This window comes from Ovis aries, chromosome 2 (genome assembly GCF_016772045.2).
Source record: "Ovis aries strain OAR_USU_Benz2616 breed Rambouillet chromosome 2, ARS-UI_Ramb_v3.0, whole genome shotgun sequence".
NCBI classification, from domain to species: domain Eukaryota; kingdom Metazoa; phylum Chordata; class Mammalia; order Artiodactyla; family Bovidae; genus Ovis; species Ovis aries.
Window position 1 is genome coordinate 249,292,723 of NC_056055.1, and position 19,787 is coordinate 249,312,509.

General features: G+C 58.7%; 1 protein-coding gene across 6 annotated transcripts in view; it reads right to left on the reverse strand.

Moving 5' to 3' along the window:
- CROCC (ciliary rootlet coiled-coil, rootletin) overlaps positions 1 to 19,787 on the reverse strand; it is a 57,947-nt gene that overhangs the window by 7,430 nt on the left and 30,730 nt on the right. For 4 of the 6 annotated variants that reach the window (XM_060411520.1, XM_060411518.1, XM_042244769.1 and 1 more), the window contains 13 exons: positions 19,350 to 19,496; positions 18,773 to 19,020; positions 17,895 to 18,098; positions 17,579 to 17,706; positions 16,478 to 16,647; positions 14,440 to 14,619; positions 13,594 to 13,728; positions 13,042 to 13,185; positions 11,921 to 12,159; positions 11,262 to 11,421; positions 9,074 to 9,241; positions 7,498 to 7,849; positions 100 to 269 (listed from right to left, as the gene is read on the reverse strand). In XM_060411520.1, coding sequence (XP_060267503.1) covers positions 100 to 269; positions 7,498 to 7,849; positions 9,074 to 9,241; positions 11,262 to 11,421; positions 11,921 to 12,159; positions 13,042 to 13,185; positions 13,594 to 13,728; positions 14,440 to 14,619; positions 16,478 to 16,647; positions 17,579 to 17,706; positions 17,895 to 18,098; positions 18,773 to 19,020; positions 19,350 to 19,496 — 2,445 coding nt within the window. The remainder of the gene's footprint in view (positions 1 to 99; positions 270 to 7,497; positions 7,850 to 9,073; positions 9,242 to 11,261; positions 11,422 to 11,920; positions 12,160 to 13,041; positions 13,186 to 13,593; positions 13,729 to 14,439; positions 14,620 to 16,477; positions 16,648 to 17,578; positions 17,707 to 17,894; positions 18,099 to 18,772; positions 19,021 to 19,349; positions 19,497 to 19,787) is intronic. The other 2 variants (XM_060411519.1, XM_027965673.2) reach the window with 1 other exon arrangement.

The following is a 19,787-nucleotide window of genomic DNA, read 5'->3' on the forward strand; positions in this document are numbered from 1 at the left end:
GGAGGAGATCCAGCTCTGACTGTGGCTCCCTCCGCAGCCCCTCGCCCCTCACCCGCTCTCGCTGGGCCGCGACTCCCTCCGCAGCCCCTCCCCCCTCACCCGCTCTCGCTGGGCGCCCCGCAGCTCCTGCACGAACTCTTGCAGGGCCCCCCGCACCGCTTCCGGGTCCAGGTCTGCAGGTGCCGGGGAGACGGCCGGTCCTGGGGAGGGCGGCTGGGACCCGGGGCTGCGTTCCATGGGGTCGGGGTTATTGAGCCCTTCCAGGCTTCCTAGGGGAGGAGACACGCCGGGGGACACAGGAGCCACTGGCCTCTGCTGTCTGCAGGGTGTCTGCACCGTCCCAGGGCATCGTGCCTAGTGCGCCCCGCCGCCCCCGTGAGCTCCCCACGGCACAGGCGCTGGGTCCGCTCAGCCTCTCGCTTCACCTTCGATCAGCACTCACAACCCTCAAAATCATGCCCCTGTCCTGGCCGTCCCCTGCTGCTCGCCCTATCATCAGTCTCCCTCCTTGCAAGCTGGCCGGCTGACACCACCCACAGCTCCTACGCTCTACAACATTCCTCCCTGCAAAGGCTCGAGGGTCTCTGTGCGTGCTATTCCCTTCTCCCCCCAGGCATCTCTGGCCCATTCCTTTAGGCCTAAATGTAAAGAACACTCCTCAGAGGCCTCCTTGACCCCAGCCTTGGGTGGGGGTGAGCTCCTCCCCACCTCCTGGGGGTCCAGTGTCTGCCCCCACCCCCAGACCACAAGCACCCTGAGGCTGCGTCCCCAGGGCCCAGTCTGTGGGTAGACTCTCCCTCGCTTCATTGCCTCCCTGGACTAATGCTAAGGGCCAGGTTTAGTCCCTGGGTCAGGAAGAACCCCTGGGGATGGCAATGGCAACCCACTCCAGTATTCGTGCCTGCAGAGAGCCTGGAGGGCTACTGCCCATGGGGTCGCAGTCGGACACAACTGAGCGACTGACACACACACTTTGAGAGCTTGCGATGTGCCAGGTACTGGACCAAAGCTTTCCCTACATCACCTCATTCCATTCTCACAGTAATTCCCTGAGAGGTAAGGACCAATCTTTCCCCTTCACAGGCTACACAGGCTCAGAGGAGATTCAGTCAGTTCAGTCGCTCAGTTGTGTCTGACTGCGACCCCACGGACTGCAGCATGCCAGGCCTTCCTGTCCATCACCAACTCCTGGAGCTTGCTCAAACTCATGTCCATCGAGTCGGTGATGCCATCCATCTCATCCTCTGTCATCCCCTTCTCCTCCTGCCTTCAATCTTTCCCAGCCTGGGTCTTTTCCAATGAGTCAGTTCTTCACATCAGGTGGCCAGAGTATTGCAGTTTCAGCTCCAACATCAGTCCTTCCAAAGAACACTCAGGACTGATCACCTTTAGGATGGACTGGTTGGATCTCCTTGCAGTCCAAGGGACTCTCAAGAGTCTTCTCCAACACCACAGTTCACAAGCGTCAATTCTTCGGCGCTCAGCTTTCTTTGCGGTCCAGCTCTCACATCCATACATGACCCCTGGGAAAACCACAGCCTTGGCTAGACAGGCCGTTGTCGGCAAAACGTCTCTGCTTTTCAATATGCCGTCCAGATTGGTCACAGCTTTCCTTCCAAGGAGCAGGCGTCTTTTAATTCCGTGGCTGCAGTCGCCATCTGCAGTGATTTGGAGCCCAAGAAAAGAAAGTCTGCCACCTCTTCCATTACTTCCCCATCTATTTCCCATGAAGTGATGGGACCAGATGCCATGATCTTAGTTTTCTGAATGTTAGGCTTTAAGCCAACTTTCTCACTCTCCTCTTTCACTTTCATCAGGAGGCTCTTCAGGCCCTCTTCACTTTCTGCCATAAGGGTGGTGTCATCCGCACATCTGAGGTGATTGATATTTCTCACCTCAATCTTGATTCCAGCTTCTGCTTCATCCAGCCTGGCATTTTGCATGATGTACTCTGAATATAAGTTAAATAAATAGGGTGACAATATACAGCCTTGACATACTCCTCTCCCAATATGGAACCAGTCCACTGTTCCATGTCTGGTTCTAACTGTTGTTTCTTGACCTGAATGCAGATTTCTCAAGAGGCAGGTCAGGTGGTCTGGTATTCCCATCTCTTTCAGAATTTTCCACAGTTTCTTGTGATCCACACAGTCAAAGGCTTTGGCATAGTCAATAAAGCAGAAGTAGATGTTTTCTGGAACTCTCTTGCTTTTTCTGATCCAACAGATGTTGGCAATTTGATCTCTGGTTCCTCTGCCTTTCCTAAAACCAGGTTGAACATCTGGAAGTTCACAGCTCATGTACTGGCTTGGAGAATTTTGAGCATTATAGTGTGTGAGATGAGTGCAATTGTGCGGTAGTCTGAGCATTCTTTGGCATTGCCTTTCTTTGGGATTGGAATGAAAACTGACCTTTTCCAGTCCTGTGGCCACTGATGCATTTTCCAAATTTGCTGGCATACTGAGTGCAGCACTTTCACAGCATCATCTTTCAGGATTTGAAAGAGCTCAACTGGAACTACATCGCCTCCGCTAGCTTTGTTCGTAGTGATGCTTCCTAAAGCCAGCTTGACTTTGCATTCCAGGATGTCTGGCTCTAGGTGAGTGGCCACACCGTCGTGGTTATCTGGGTCGTGAAGGTCTTTTTCATATAGTTCTGCTGTGTATCCTTGCCACCTCTTCTTAAGTGATTGGCTTGGCCTCAAAGCTTGAAAGGTCCAGGGCTGAGACTGGAATGCACGTGCCCCTATTTCCCTGCAGAAAAACAAACTCTGCTTGGGAGAAGATGGGCAGTGAAGAGGGGGGAGGGGGCAGGGCAGACGGAGGCAGGACGGCACCTAGAGGTCAACAGGGGCACTGCAAGACGAGGAGTCGGCCTGCCCTTAGCATCCTCTGCCCAGTGACACCCTAACAGCCTCGCAGTCCGTCAGCACCCAAAGGACTCCGAGCAGGACATCAACTCACTGCCGCACCCTTCACAGTGAAGCCAGCACCTTGTGGTGGCCTGCAAGGTCTGCCTGAGCAGGTCCCGCGGCCGTCACCCCACCCCTTTCCACCTTGCTCGCCGCTCCCTGGCTGCCCGGTGGCCTCTGCGGGTCGCAGGGTGGGGGACCGCCACTCGGGACCCACCCGCTCGCCTGCAGTCTCTTCCCCCTTCCTTTCCTACCGACCACCTCCTCAGTGAGGATCTCCCTGCCCTCCCACACAAACCCCAAGCCCCCACCGCTGCCTTATCTTTAACAACAAGCATTTTCTTCTATCTTTTGCCACCCTGCACAGTTTGCAGGATGTCCCCTGGCCAGAGATCAAACCCCTGCCCCTAGAAGCACAGAGCACTAACCAGCGGGCAGCCAGGGAATTCCCCCAAACACGTTTATTGTGATAAGATACATATACCGAAACAGGGCTCTCTGACCACCTTTAGAGGCATTAGTTACATTCCCACTGTTTGCGTGAACGTCTCCATTATCTGTTTCTAAATCCTTTCCATCACCACTTATGACCTGCGTCCCCTCAAAATCCACGTTGGAGTCCTAACCGCCATACCTTAGAATGGGACCTTATCTGTCATGAGTTAAGATGAGGAGTCATGTCTGACACCCTGCGACCTCATGGACTGTAGCCCACCAGGCTTCTCTGTCCATGGAATTCTCCAGGGAAGAATACTGGAGTGCGTTGCTACTCCCTTCTCTAGAGAACCTTCCAGACCCAGGGATGGAACCTGCATCTCCCACACAGCAGGCAGATTCTTAACTGCCTGAGCCACCAGGGCAGCCCCACACTGGAGGAGGATGGGCCCTGATCCAACACGATCGGTGTCCTAATAAAAGGGGACATTTGGGGGACTTCACCGGGAGTCCAGTGGCTAAGACTCCATGCTCCCAATGCAGGGGGCCTGGGTTAGATCCCTGGTCAGGGAACTAGATCCCACACGCTGTGACTGAGACCTGGCCCAGCCAGAAAGGGGGGCCTGGACACACCCGCAAGGAGAGCTCCACGCGAAGACGGGGCATGCTCCACCACCAAGAAACTCCCACAGGATCGGAGCCTGGAGCCAATCCTTCCCTCACTCTGCAGAGGAAGGGCGGCCCTGTCAGCGCTCGGGCTTCGGGCTTCTGGCCTCTAGACCCACGAGACACAACTTCCTCTTGTTTAAGCCACTTGGTTTGTGCTGCTGTGTTACAGCAGCCCCAGCAGATAAACACAACCGCAAACTCCACAGCCAGTGAGCAGTAATCCTCCCTTCCCCACACCTCTGGCAACCTCTACATTCCCTCTCCATGAATGTCGATGCTAAATGTTTTCTATAATTATACTATATCTGTCCTTTTTTTGTTCTTTTGCCCATGTCAAATGGCTTACAGGATCTTAGGTCCCTCACCAAGGATCGAACCCATGCCCACCCCCCGCCCCCGTGCAGTGGAAATGCTGAGTCTTAACAACTGGATCCTCAGGGAAGTCCTTATATTCGTCCTTTGGTGACCAGCTTATTTCACCTAATGTAATGCTATTAAAGTTCATCCATGTTGCAGTGCAGATCAAGATGGCCCTCTTTCTTAAGGCTGAATAAACTCCACTGTATTCAAATACTACACTATCAATTCACCTGTCCATGCACACTTTGAAATGGTGTACAATATATAATATCTGTTCAAGCGCCTCTTTTCAGTTCTCTTGGGGATATACCTAGGAGTGGAATTGCTGAGTCATATGGTAATTGGGCTCCAAAATCACTGCAGACAGTGACTGCAGCCACGAAATTAAAAAGATGCTCGCTTCTTGGAAGGAAAACTATGACAAGCCTAGACACCATTAAAACGCAGAGACATCACTTTGCCAACAAAGGTCCGCATAGTCAAAGCTATGTTTTTTCCAGTAGCCATAAACAGATGTGAGACTTGGACCATAAAGAAGGCTGAGCACTGAAAAATTAATGCTTTTGAATTGTGGTGTTGGAGAAGACTCTTGAGAGTCCCCTGGACTGAAAGAAGATCAAACCAGTCAATGCTAAAGGAAATCACCGTGAATATTCATTGGAAGGACTGATGCTGAAGCTCCAATACTTTGGCCACCTGATGCAAAGAGCCGACTCATCGGAAAAGACTCTCATGCTGGGAAGGACTGAAGGCAAAAGGAGAAGGGCACAGCAGAGGATGAGACAGATAGATAGCATCACGAATTCAATGGACACGAATTTGAGCAAACTCTGGGAGATAATGGAGGACAGAGTCTGGCGTGCTGAAGTCCCTGGGGTCACCAAGAGTCGGACATGCCCCAGCAACTGAGCAACAACAACAACAAATAGTAATTCTAAATTTTAGTTGCTTGAGGAACTGCCCAACCACTTTTCCACAGTGGTTGCATTATTTTACGTTCCAACCAACAATATCCCTTGACTTTCCCCTGACCTATTTTCTAGCCCTAGGAGTCAAGGTGAGACTGGGCTTAGGCTGAGACAAGATGAGGGCTCCCTGAGAGGCTGCCTGCACCCTTGAAGCACAGTGATGCCTTCCCCAGTGTCACCCCCTGGGCCTTGGGAGCAGACGGCAGGTGGGGGGTCTCTTCCTGAAGTTCCTGGAGGGCGGGTGGGCTGAGTGCGCATCTTTCTAGGGTAGACATAGTGGCCGCAGGCCGGAACAGAGGAGTGGGCGGCCGTGATGGGAGATGGAAGAGGATGAGGAGCTGATGGAGAGAGGGCAGGAGTCAATCAGAGGACAGACAGACCCAGAGGAGGTGAGGGCGTCAAGATGCAGCCCTCTCAGCCACTATGGAAAATAGTACGGAAGGTCTTCAAAAAATTAAAAACAGAGTTGCCATATGATCCAGCAATCCCACTCCTGGGCATATCCCCAGACAAAAACAGAATTCAAAAGGACACACGCAGTCTATGTTCTCAGCGGCACTGTCCATATTAAGACAGGAAGCGGCCTAAATGCCCATCAGCGGAGGAGTGGGTCAAGACGACGCGGACACGCACACAGCGGACTGCTGCTCAGCCTCAAAAGAGAGCAAAGTGACGCCACTGGGAGCAACGTGGGTGTGCTTAGAGCTCATCACACTAAGTGAAGCCAGCCAGAAAGAGGAAGACAAACGCCACTCGATCTCACTTATATGTGGAATCGACGGTCCAGTGGCTAAGACTCTGCACTCCCAGTGCAGGGAGCCAGGGTTCGATTCCTGCTCAGGGAACTTGCCCAGTTAACTTAAAATCCAGCAGGCAGAAAATGAAGATGGAAGATCCTGCGTGCCACAACTAAGCCCAAGTACAGCCAAGTGAATAAATGTTTTTTTAAATATATGGCACAAAGAAACTCTTATGAAACAGAAACAGGGCCACAAACATGGATAACAAACCTGTGGATGCCAAGGGGGAGATGGTTAGCAGAGTGATGACCTGGGAGTTTGGCATTGTCAGATATGAGCTATTTTATGTAGAGTGGATACACAACAAGGAACTCTATTCAATACTCTGTAATAAACCATAACAAAAAAATATTTTAAAATATACCTACATACATAAAGTGAAGTGGAAGTCTCTCAGTTGTGTCTCTTTGCGACCTCATGGACGATGCAGTCCACAGAGTTCTCCAGGCCAGAATACTGGAGTGGGTAGCCTTTCCCTTCTCCAGGGCATCTTCCCAACCTAGGGATCAAACCCAGGTCTCCCACATTGCAGGGAGATTCTCTACCAGCTGAGCCACAAGGGAAGCCCAAGAATACTGGAGTGGGTAGCCTATCCCTTTTCTAGGGGATCTTCCCAACCCGGGAATGAAACCCAGGTCTCCCGCACTACAGATGGGTTCTTTACCAGAGGAGGGACCAGGGAAGCCCAGGAATACTGGAGTGGGTAGGCTTTCCCTTCTCCAGACCTTCCCGACCCAAGAATCAAACCGGTATCTCTGGCATTGCAGGCGGATTCTTTACCCACTGAGCCACCAGGGAAGCCACTTCCATACATGTAACTGTATCCCGTCACTCTACATCAGAAGTGACACCGCAAATCAACCATGGTTCAATGTAAAAAAAAGGAAGCACCTCCCGCTTCCTCTGAAGTGAAGTTGCTTAGTCGTGTCCGACTCTTTGCAACCCCACGGGGTCCTTGGTCCATGGGATTTTCCAGGCATGAATACTGGAGTGGGTTGCCATTTCCTTCTCCAGGGGATCTTCCTGACCCAGGGATCAAACCCAGGTCTCCCCCATTGTAGGCAGACGCTTTACCCTCTGGGCTACTAGGAAAGCCCTTTAAAAAGCAGCAATCAATCCATGTGTGCCCCTTTGCCTCTGTGAGGGGGCGTGGCCCCGGCTAAGAGGCCGGAAAGTGATTTGGGCCCCAGGTGGGCGGGCTCTGCGAAGTCACCAGAACCAGCCACAGGGCGGGGTCATCAGAGGAGGGGCGGCCAGGCCCTGGGCGCCTGGTAGCGGTAGAGCTAGGCCTAGGGGCGGGAGAGGGGCGGAGGCCCCGCAAGGCCCGCCCGCCGACCGCTGCTTCTGTTCTCACCTCCCGCAGGCACGCCCCGGGCGGGGGAGCCGGCCACTGGCCCCCCGAGCCCCAGGCCCCGGCGCAGGGCCGAGCGCAGGCCGACGAGCTGGGCCTCTGCCGCGCGCCGCTGAGCCTCCACGCGGGCCCGCTCAGCCTCCAGGCCCTGAGCCCGGCCCTCGGCTGCGCTGAGTCGCAGTCCCAGGTCCGCGGCCTCGGCCCGGGCGGCCTCCAGCTTGAGTCCCAGGCTGCGGGCATGGTCCAGCTGCTGGCTCCGGGCACCGCGCGCCTCCTCCAGGGAGCCCAGCAGGTCTCGCTCCCGGGTCCGGAACTCGCCTTCTTGCTCCTGCAGCTTCCGCTGGGCCCCCTGGAGCTGGAGTGGGGACAAGGCCCAGGAGTAGGGGTCAGCAAAGCCACCCCTCAACAGACACCCAGCCTCCCGGCCAACGGGCCAAAAAGTACGGCACGCAGCACCTGTGGTCTCCACCTACGTAGGAGATGCGCGAACGTCGTGAGAGTAAGGGAGGGAGCGGCTAGCGTGTTTTCTCTCTGCCTTCTCTGTATGTGCCTTGCAGTGTACACCGTTCATTAGTCATAAACTAACAGCTAAGGCCTGCAGATAGGACTTATTAGTGCCAGGCCAGGCACTAAGCACTTCCCCCACCCAGAAAACCAAATCTAATCACCACTGAGTCATCTCCGTTCACAGATGAGGAAACTGAGACACCGGGCCGTTCCCTACCTTGCCCAAGGCCACAATGCTAGAAAACTGAGAGCTAGGATTCAAAGCCAGGCAGCCCTGGACCCAGACCTTCCCTCTTAACCACCAGACCAGGGTGCCTCTCAGTGCACGTAATTTATCAGTGAATCACACAATGACAGGAGGCACTAAAAACTCCTTACCAGCGACGCGCGTGACACACACACCACACACGCCTCTGGCTCAGAGAATGAGCCAACCTCCCACTCACTGCCGTTAGTTTCACTGAGCGCGTCCACTGGACACCTGGATGCCGAGACCTGCGCCAGGGCCTGGTATACCCCTCTCCTATAATTGCTCTGAAGCACAGAGAGGTCGAGTGACTCAGTCAAGGTCACACAGTAGATTCGGTGCCAGCACGTGTCGGCTTTGTAGTCAGACAGACCTGGGTGGCCGTGTGACCTTGGGTAAGTACCCTTGACCTCTGAGCCTCAGTATCTGGTTCTCTCTCTAAACTGGGGCTAATTATACCCACCTCATGAGGCTGCTGGGAGAATCAAACAAGTTTCTGTCTACAAAGCTCTCCTACCCCCGCTACACAGTTCTTATCGGTATTACTGTTACTGTTATACTCGGGGAAGAGTCCCCAGGAGTGGGGGTCAGGGGCCAGTCCTAAGGTGTGGCCTCTCAGAATGCCTGCAGCACGGCTTCCCCGGAGGCCCAGCGCTAAGCCTGCCTCCACTGCAGGGGCACGGCTCAATCCCTGGTCAGAGAACTAAGATCCCACATGCCAAGCAGCGTGGCCAAAAAAGACGACTTCATTATTGGAGTCCCCAGCCCCTTCTAACTGCGCCTGAGGACCCTCCCATCCAGGCAGCCTGCCCACCGTCTGGTTACCTCCTGTCGCACGGCCTCCAGGCTGGCCTCGCCCTGCAGCAGCTTCTGTCGCAGGCCCAGGGCCTCCCGTCTGCCCTCCTTCTCTGCCCGCTCGCCCAGCGCCAGGCGGCCCTGCAGCTCCAGCAGCTCTCGGCCCAGCCTGGCGTTCTCGCTGTCCAGCATCTTCATCTGGGAGAGAGTGGGCACAGGCAGAACTGAGGACGCTTCTCAGCACCATGCTCCCTTCGAGTCCAGGGTGCCCGTGAGTGCCACAAGCCCCAACAGCAGTGCTTCAGCTCTGCCCCGGAACCTGCCTGGTCCAAACCTGGCACGGAGGGAACTCGGGACCCGCAGCTCTAGAGACCACGACCACGTGTGCGTGCTTACTGCCCGACTCTTTGCAGCCCCACGGACTGTAGCCCACCAGGTTTCTCTGTCCGTGGGATTATCTGGGCAAGAACACTGGAGTGGGCTGCCATTTTCTCCTCCACGGGATCTTCCCAACCCAGGGATGGAACCCACATCTCTTGCATTGGCAGGCGGATTCTTTACCACTGAGCCACCTAGGAATCTCTAGGGATACATAACACTGAACACAACCCTAATCCACTGGAAGCCCGTGCCTGATAGCTCCAGCCCGGTCAGGCGCCTGGGCACCAGTGACCTCAGTGTGCCACCTACTCACCTGGGCACCAGTGACCTCAGTGTGCCACCTACTCACCTGGGCACCAGTGACCTCAGTGTGCCACCTACTCACCTGGGCACCAGTGACCTCAGTGTGCCACCTACTCACCTGGGCACCAGTGACCTCAGTGTACCACCTACTCACAGCCACCTCCCACAGAGAGTCGGGGCAGGGAGTGCTGACCCCCAGGAGTTCTGCAGGGCAGGGACTCTGGGTCATCTTTCTACTCCACCATGATGCCTAATTTTATGGAGTGTCTGCCACATGTCCAGCCCTGTTCTAAGTACTTTGGCCATGTGAACTCGTTAATACAGGATAGGTACTGACATTATCCCTCTTTAACAGACAAGAAAACGAAAACTCAGAGAGCTGACTTGCCCAAAGTCACACAGCCCACAAGCAGCACACTGGGATCTGATCTCAGACAAGTAGAATCAAAGGGATGTTTCTAGCCCCCTATTTCCCAGAGAGGCAGGTGGGGGTGAGGCCCGCCTACCCTGCAGCACTTTAGCAAAGGGAACTTGAAAACATGCTATCTCACACAAAACCCCAGCAAGAGCCTGGTACACAGGCTCCCGTCAGAGATTCTCGTGGTTTCCCAGGACTTCAGCCTAGCAGAAAGGGGCCTGGGTAGAGGATTAGGGGCACACTGGTGGAAGGTGGGCGGGGGGGGGTCCGTTATTGAGGCTGCAGTATCTCAGAGCCTGGGTGCCAAAGGGGGCTGTTTCCTGTCCTGCTGGTCTTCTGGAGTGGGGAAGCCTGAGTGCTCAGTGACCAGGGCAGTGCCCAGTATACAGCAGGTACTTAAGTGCTTGCTGCTGTTGACGGCCTTGGAGGTCATCTAGTTCAGAGCTCTGCAAATGGCAGGCCAAGATTCCAGAGGCCAAATTCCACTAGTCACCTGTTTCTGTAAGAGTTTGAGCTAAGGATGGTTTGTATGTTTTGAGTAGTTAAAAATGCCTCATTTTTACATGGTTGAAAGAAAAGCAAAAAAAGAATATTTCTGACACATGGAAAGTATATAAAATTCAAATTTCAATGTCCACAGGCAGGGTTTTAAGGGAACACACTCCACTCACGTTAGGTACCACCCAGGCCAGCTTCCTCCCGATGATGGCAGAGAAGAGTAGTTGCGACAGAGACCGTAAGGCCCAGAAAGCTGGAAATATTTACTATCGGACACTTTTCAAAACAAGGGTTTGGCAGCTCCTGACCTAGTTCATGGGATCTGCACCTCCGGTTCTTCACAGATTCCTTTGAGAATTGGCTAAGAGCCCCGGACCCAATCTGTGGAGCTATGTGAATAAATGTGTACACAAAAGTACACACACACACACACACAGTTTCATGGTTTGAGGACTCCTCTCGAAGACCATCCATTAATACCAAAGACAGGTAACAGGCCTTTTGCAGTTCAAGCCCTTGGTTTTAAATATACGAGGGGCCTCGGCTCCAGGAAGGGGGTGCGGTAGACTTGGGGCACACAGCGAGTGCCCGGTGGGGGGGATGGGGGTGGGGGTGTACCTGCCGCCGGAGCTCCTGCAGCTCCCGCCGCGCCTCCAGCCGGGAGCGCTCCACCTCCTGCAGCCTGGCCCGCAGCTCCCCAGCGTCCTTGCCCACGGCCACCCGGGCCTCCTCCAAGAGCACCAGCTTCTGCTCCTTGTCCTCGTTGGCAAGCTTCAGGCTGGAGGGATCAGAGGGCAGAGGTGGCCCCCAGTCCTGGGGAGGGTACCCTGAGTGACCCTATACAGCTGCCCTTGCCCCTGGTTTCTGGAGTGGCTCTGGCTGCCTCCTGCCCGCAGGTGCCCAGTGCCACCTGCCAAGCGGTCCTCCCCTGGGCCAGGCCCTCCAGGGACGGGGAGCAGACCCTCGGCGGGGAGAGGTGGACCAGAAGGCACACTGGTCTCCAGGGCGATGCTGGCAGGTGGGGCCAGGGTCTGGCCCCCCCACCCCCAACCCCGCCGCCGCCCCCCACCGGCCACCACCACTCCCCTTCCTGCAGGGAAGGAAAATCACCTCAAACGGGTAGAGTCTGAGCTTGGTCTGAGGGTAGGGAAACCCCACCTGTGCGATTCCCCCAGAACCGTGGGGATGGAGATAGTCCCAGGGATGAGGCGGAAGGAAGTGAGGGGCGGGGCTTGGCGAAGGGGCGGGGCTCGGTGAAGGGCCAGCGCATCCCCCACCTGACCCGCTCGCTCTCTGCCGTCTTCAGGGCCGCACGCAGCTCCTCGTTGGAGCGCCGAAGGGCCTCGCGCTCCCTGGTGCCCTCGCTCAGGCTGCGCCGAAGCTCGGCCACCTCCTGGCGCTGGGCCTCGTGGCCGTCCTGGCCCTCCCGCACCTTGCGCTGGGCCTCCAGCAGCTCCCGCCGCAGCCCGCCGCGCGCCTCCTCCAGCAGGCACAGCTGGGTCCGAAGCTCTTCTGCCTGTGAGGACAGCGGGTGTCCACAGCCGAGGGCCAGGCCCCCTTGGGCTGGGTGCGAGCCCGCCCATTCCCGTCTCCGGAGCCATAGGCGCCTGCCCCATCCCTCTGCCGCGACTGGGCCTGCAGGTGAGCAGGTTATGATTTGGGGCAAAGCATGCTGGAGTCAGCGGTGCTCTGGCCTGAAAGAACCATCAATCAGGGCCTCCCCGGTGGCTCAGACGGTGAAGAGTCCACCTGCAATGCAGGAGACCCGGTTCGATCCCTGGGTCAGGAAGAGCCCCTGGAGAGCAGAACGGCTACCCACTCCAGTATTCTTGCCTGGAGAATTCCATGGACAGAGGAGCCTGGTGGGCTGCAGTCCATGGGGTTGTAAAGTCAGACACAACTGAGCGACTAACACTACCACCACCTAATCATCAGTCAAGAGCACCCTGCAGGGACTTTGTGGTGGTCCGGTGGTTAGGACTCCACACTTCCCCTGCAGAGGGCACGGGTGTGATCCCTGGCTGGAGAAGTTGCCACATGCTGTGCAACAGAGCCCCCTGAAAAGATCGATCATCCTAAGGATCAACCTTAACACGTTATTGACCAGAGATGTATTAATACAACCTGTTACCTGAATATGTTGACCAAAAACGTTTCAATATTCACTTACAAATTGCTGGCCACAGGCATTAATTTCTGCAAAAACCCCTGGTCAATAATGAGTTAAGAAGGCAGGGACCCCACCAACCTTTCAAGTACACAGAAGGCCCTTAACAAATGTTCGCTTCCCTTCCTTCCCTCCTTCTTTCCCTTACTCTCAAAGGCACCTTCTGGGCCCCCAGCGGCCTCAGCTGTGCTGCGGCAGAGGGGCGAGCAGGCAGGCGGGCGGGCGGCTCACCTCGCGCAGGCAGGACTCCCGCTGGCGGCCCAGGTCCCCAGCCTGCTCCCGCAGCCTCTTCACCTCCTGGGCATGGGCCGCGGCGGCCTCCTCCAGCTGGGCCCGCAGGTCCCGCAGCTCGGACGTCAGGGCGTTCACGGTGCTCTAGGATCGATGGCTCCTCAGACTTGGGGCTGTAGTGTCCACCCCGGCCCTGCCCCCGCCAGCCCGCCCCTGACTGCAGCTGGGCTAGCGGGGCACTGCCCACTGTCGGCTCCCAGCGCGGCCGCGCATGGCGGCCCTTCAGGCCCTCTGTGATCTCAACACCCGGAAGCACTCTGCACGCAGCTTGTCTCCCCCAGGCTAGGGATTCACAGGGCCCAGCTGTACCCTCTGCCTCCAGTGGCGACCCCCAAGAAAGGGCGAAGCCTCCAGCACAGCCTGGAAGCTGCCGCAGGGCACAGCCAAGCCTTCGTCCCGGGCCCCGCCCCTGCCCGGGCCACGCCCACCCGGGGCCACATCTCCGCCCCAGCCTCGGCCTACGCCCCCACCCCCCAGCCCCGCCCACCCTACCCTGTCCTGCTCCTGGCGGCTCTGGGCGTCCCGCTTCTGTCGCTCCATCTCCAGGGAGACGGCGGCCAGGCTGTGCCGCGTCCCCATCAGCTTTTCGGACAACGCCGTCTTCTCGGACTCCTTCAGTGACAGGGCCTGCGGAGAGGCGGGAGCAGAGGGCTCAGGATCCTGGGAGGTCCGGGGGGATGCTTGGGCCTTTCCCCACCCCGCCCTGGGAACGGTGCCCCAGGGGCTTGGGGCCCTGACCGGCCACCGCAGGTGGAGCCGGGGCCAAGTCGCAGCCCCAGAAAAGCGCCGGGGCACTGTTGTCACAACAGTGGTAACCACCTGTACACAGACACGAGAGATCGCACATCCTGAAGGGCCTTTCAATATTCCCATTTTACAGATGAGGCTACTGAGGCTCAAAGAGGTAAAGTGACCTGCCCTGGGGTACGTGGCGGGTAAGGAGATGGATGCAGCCTGCCCTGTCTCCATTACATTACAGGAAGCTCAGGAGTTAGTTCTTTCTGAGGAGGGTCAGCTGCTGCACACAGGCTCTGTGGGGACTGCTCGGAGGCAGTCACGGGGACGCCACGCCCGGCCTGGGGTGGAGGAAGGGTGAGTGGAGGGAGTCAGCTCTTCGGGAACAACACTCATGGTGTCAGGATTGTGGTGGCTACGCGTTAAGCTCCCGCCATGTGCCAGGCCCACCCGCTGGACATGGGGGTCTCGGTGATGCCTCACAAACGCCCCTTGAGTTCCCACTGTGAGGTGAGGAGACTAAGGCCCGGAAAGGACTCCTGGCCGCAAGCCTGCGCCGCGAGCAGGGACTGGCCCCTCAGGCGGCCGCCGGAGCCCACGCACCTGCTGCTTCTCAGCCTCGGCCAGGAGCAGGCCCTCATCGCGCTCCTGCTGCAGGGCGGCCATCTCCTCACTCAGCTCTTCCTTCTCAGCCTCCAGCCGGGCCAGCAGCTCCTCCCGCTCCCGCTGGAGCTGACCCTGCAGGCGGGCCCGCTCTGCGCCCAGCTCCCGCCACGCCGCCTCCTGAGGGCCAGGCCGAGGTGTGCGTGACCCATGCAGCTGGGTGGGCAGCCGCTCTCCACCCTCAGGGCGGCCGGGCCTCAGGGCAGGTGAGGTGGGTAAGAGGAAGGGCTATGACAGGGACATGCAAGGGCTGTGCAAACCCCAAGGAGCAGCAGCTAGCAGGCTGGGAGGATGGGGGCTGAGTGGAGCGGGGGCAGAAAATGTTTCCTGGAGGAAATGAGCAGCAGTTAGTCAGGTAGAGAAAAAAGAAAAAGGACCCTGGGCCCGAGTCCAGCCCCAGAAACAGCTTGGAGGAAAGAGGAAGACGAACAGGGAAACCATGATGTTTACGGTCCCTGGAGCTCGAATTACAAGGCAGACAGGGTGAAGGCCAGGGCCAGAGCCACATGGAGCAGTCAGACCAGACCACGCCAGACCAGTGCACGTCGGGGGGAGTGATCTGATTCCTAGGGACAGCAGAGGTCTCAAGCCAGGGCGATAAGGGGCAATCTGAATTTTAGAACAGTGGGCTGTGGTGGGCTTCCCTGGTGGCGCTAGTAGTAAAGAACCAACGTGCCAGTGCAGGAGACGTAAGAGACTGGGGTTCGATCCCTGGGTCGGGAAGAGCCCCTGGAGGAGGGCACGGCAACCCACACTGGTCTCCTTGCCTGCAGAATCCCACGGACAGAGGAGCCTGGTGCAGTCCATGGGGTCGCAAAGAGTCGGGACACGTCTGAGCAACTTAACACGCGCACACACAGAATGCGGAAGAAGGCCTGGGATTCGGGGTCTGGGCAGAGCAGGGCTAGGTCGGCTGTGAGGACTGAGGCGGCCTGGGTCTGGGAGCCACAGGTCTGCTGACATTAAGAGGCTGAGTCTGGGGTTGCAGGGAGAGGGGGGGCGGGCATGGACTCTGGCCCCCAGGACTGGGTGGGTGAGACCCACAGGCAGCACAGGCAGAGCCCGCCCGGGGCCTAAGGGGGTCGCCTGGCCCCGCACACGTCCTAGCAGCTGTGAGGACACCCTGCGTAAAAGGCGGTGCCGCCCCTGCTGAGGGAGGGGGCCTCCATCCACCCAAATCCAAGAAGGCGGGGTGCGTGGGCCCCTGGCGGAGAGGGCCACAGCCCGAACCCTCTGTCAGAGGCAGCCCAGTCCAAGAGGGGTGAAGCAGGGCCCTGCCCAGAGGCCTGCCGGGGAAGTGCTTCAGTGCAGCAATAACCACCAGCATCCAGAAAGCGCCTGCTCTGTGGGAAGCCCTTCGTGTGGTTGGGCTGGCCTGCCATTCCATCCTGAACAAGCTTTCTGGCCAGCCTCAAACTGTCACCGTTCCCCACGGTTACGATGAGCAAGTGAAGGCACAGCGGCCTTTGGTAGCAAAACCAACAGGCGGCCAAGACCAGGTCTGAGCCGGGCAACACAGCTCGAGAGCCGGTGTGCTCAGACACTGCTGCTCTGCTCTTCCAGTGACCTGCCCCTTACTCTCCTAGGTGCTCTGGTCTCCAGAATTTACTTTCAAATAGCACTTTCAAACATACTTTCAAATAGTGCAAATAGCACTTCTCACAAGTTAAAGTGCTTTCCTGCTGTGCATTAGACCAGCGTTTTCCAAACACGTCTGTGGACCTCCTGCCTCGGATCACCAGGGCTGGAAGTCTGGGGCCTGGGAATCTGCATGGTTGATAAGAAGGGGCCCCTGATGGATCCTCCCAGCTGCCCCTAGAGCCTCTGAAACACAGATGAAGTTCCATTTCACAGATTTGGAGACTGGGGCAGAGTGAGAAGGCTGACTTGCCTGAGGTCACAGAGGAGCAAAAGCTAGTGGTTCAGAGCCACCCCCCATCCAGCCCTCCCCAGTCTGCCCCAAGGCAGCAGCCCGAACCTTCTCTCGCTGGAGGCGCTGCAGATCCTCCTCGTGGGCTGCCCGCTGTTCCCGCAGAGAGGCCTGGGCCTCCCGCTCAGTCTGCAGCAGCTTCTGGGCCGTCAGCTCCTTGTCCAGAGCAGCCTTCTGCTCTGCAGCTGCCATCTGCTGTCGCAGGCCCGCCAGCTCCCCTGTACAGGGCAGGCAGGTCTTGGGGCGAACTCCCCAGTGGGCCAGCAGACTTGGGCCAGGGGAACCACGGGGACAAAGTCCCAGAGGGGAGAGCGTCCCTCTGGTGTCGAGGCTGAGTTCCCCTGGAGAGCCTCCTTGCCCTCTCCGCGCCGCAGTTCCCTATCGGCTGCATGGCCCAGTGGCCCTACCCACTTGGAACGGCATCTCAAGGGTGAAATGACTGAAGAAGGGGCCCCAGGATGGGGAGGACACAAACATACGGCAGCCCCCGTCACTGAGCGCGTGCTCTGGCGGGCACCTGGCGGGCATGTCACAGCTTCACATCACGCCTAGGAGGCTTACCCCCAACTCCCAGGTGAGGACAGGGAGGCTCAGGGAAGACAGGGTCCTCCCAAGGCCACGCAGCTTTCCGCAAGACGCCGCCGTTAGTGACTGACTGCCACGGTATGCTTGGGGGACTGTCAGCACTAATGGAAACGGCCGCGACGAAAGTGCGCCCGACTGCAGGAGGAATCCAGACACCATCCTGGGGGCTGGAGGCCACCGGACACTGTCGGCATTCCCCTTCTTGAGGTGCTCAGTAAATGTGGAGCGAGAAAAAACCCCGAGCTCCGAGACTGCGGGCAATGAAAGCCACCATAAAGGCAGCTGATGGCTCCAGAGAGTTCGGGGCTCTCTCAGGGTCCTGCTGACGATAAGCAGCAGGCATCCTGCCGAGGCCATGCTCCCCTCACCTCATCTTGGTGAAGCCTCAGGAGGTGGGGCTCCTCATCTCTGTCAGATGAGGAGCCTGCAGCCCAGAAAGAGGAGGGGCTGGGGGCCAGGTCAGCCAGAGCCAAGGACCCCCACTTCAGGGAGAGCCCAGAACTCCACGGGGTGCAGTCTGGGTGGAGCCCGGTGCTCCCCGCCCCTCGCCTCAGGCCTGCCTACCGGTCAGGGCCTCCTTGGCCAGCAGCAGGGCCCGCCCATCTGCCTCCAGCTGCTCCCGCCGGGACTCAAGCTGCGCCAGCTGCCTCTGCACCTCAAACAGGCTGCTCTCCAGGGCTTCCTTCTCCGAGCTGCAGCACACGACATACCTGAGGCCTGGGACCCAACACCCGGGGCCCCAGAGGATTCCGGGGCGTGGCCCGGCAGGGCCAGGTGCCACCCTACCTGCCCAGCTGGGTCCAATGCGTGGGCGGGGCTGGTCACCGGGCGACCCTGGCCAATCCCTCCCAGGGGGGCCAGGCAGAGCCCAAGGCCTTACCGCAGGCGTGCAGCCTCCTCCGACAGGGCCCGGCCTTCACGCTCGGCGGCCGCCAGCTGCACTGCCAGGCCAGCCCTCTCCTTGGCCAGAGCCTCCTTCTCCCGCATTGCCCGCTCCAGCGCCTCCGTCTGCCGCTGCGTCTCCTGTCGGGCCTGCTCCAGCTGCTGCTCCCGCTCGCTCACCTGCCTGGAGAGCTGGCCCCCACTAGGCACTGTGAGCGCCACCCCTGGGATCTCCCCTGCTTATCCTGAAGCATCCCAGCTCTGGGCCTGACCCAGCCCTGGCCTGGCAGGCAGGAGACCAGGCCCAAGCCCAGGGTCTACCCTGACATGCTGTATCTGGACAAATCACAGCCTTCTCTGGACCTGCAGTGCACAGGGTCCTCGCTCAGTCTGGGCAGTAACTGAACCCCTGCTGTTCCCCCAGCATGTCCAGGGAAGGTGGGTATATAGCACAGACCACAGGAGAACTGCCCCACAGGCTGCAGGGAGGGGCCTGGAGCCCGGCTCCCGCGCCACACGGGCTGCTCGCTAGCGACCTCTCCCAGGAAGCCAGGCCCTCCAGGACAGACACCCAAGGTCCCTCCAGCTATGGTTTCCCAGCACGCCTGACTCCAGTTCTGAACTTCTCTGCCGCGTATCTACTAAGTGGTGACTCGTTTTTCCAAGTGTTTACACGGTGCACTCTTCAGAACAACCCTCTGGGATGAGAGCTATCATCCCAGTGTTGCAGATGGGGCCACCGGGACATGGGGGCGTTGGGGAGCTTGCTCCAGGTCCCAGCTTGCAGAGGCGGGGCTGGATTTCAGCGGGGAATCAGGCTCCAGAGCCTGTGACTTCCAGCGTCTAGAAGCCCTCCAGTGTTGCCCCTCCACCCACCTGGGCGAGCTGTTCCTGCAGCCGACAGCGCTCGCGGTGCAGCTCGGGGAGCTGGCGCTCCAGCACCTCCCGGGCCCGCTCCGCTGCCCGCAGGGAGCCCTCCAGGCCCTGCCGCTCCACCTCCTGCTCCAGCCGCTCCTGCTGCAGCCGCTCCTGCTCCTCCTGAGACGTGGCGGCCGCCTGCTCCACCTGCCGCTGCCGGCCCAGCAAGGCCGCCTTCTCCTCCTCCAGCTGCAGGTCAGGCGGGGCTGAGAGCGGGGGCAAACCCAGCCCTCATGCGGAAGGGGGCCCACCCATCACCCACACTGGGCTAGAGGACAGGGGAGGTTCCCGAGGGCCAAGCGCGGGGCCAGAGGCCATCAGGCCATTGGGGAGGAGACGCAGGGCCTGCGGAGCTTCTTTTCCATCAGACCACAAGGGAGAAGACAGACGGAGTCAGAGACAGAACAAGACAGAGGAACAGAGGCGTCCAGGGAGGGGTGGGCTGGGCCTGAGCTGGGCCTGGGGACGCCTCTGGGGGGTCTCTGAGGAGCAGGGGCAGGAGTAAGGCAGGAGGGTCCACGGGCCCACCACGTACCTGGGCGACAACGCGGTTCAGGGCCAGCTTGTCCTGCGCCAGACCCTCATTCAGGGCGCTCAGCTTGGACAAGGCATCCCGCAGAGAGGCCTCCTCCGCCCTCAGCTTGGTCGTGGAGAGCTCGAGCGCCACGCGGCCAGCCTCCGCCTGCAGGGTTGGAACCAGCGGCCAGACGGTCAGGCGGAGAGAGCAGCGAAGAGACGTGAGGGACGCGGAGACGCAAAAGCACGAGGAGAAAGTCAGAGAGATGGGCGGAGGGAGAGGCGTGGGGAGACAAGGCCCTCAGACAGGGCGGGGCCATGAGAAGGAGATGCAGCGTGAGACAGAATCCCTGCAGATGGCCTGCTGCCCACGCAGAGCTGGACGAGGGCCGACAAGGCCGGCTCCCGCCACCGGGCACGGCCAGAGGTCAGAGGGCACCAGCGTGGGGTCGGGGGC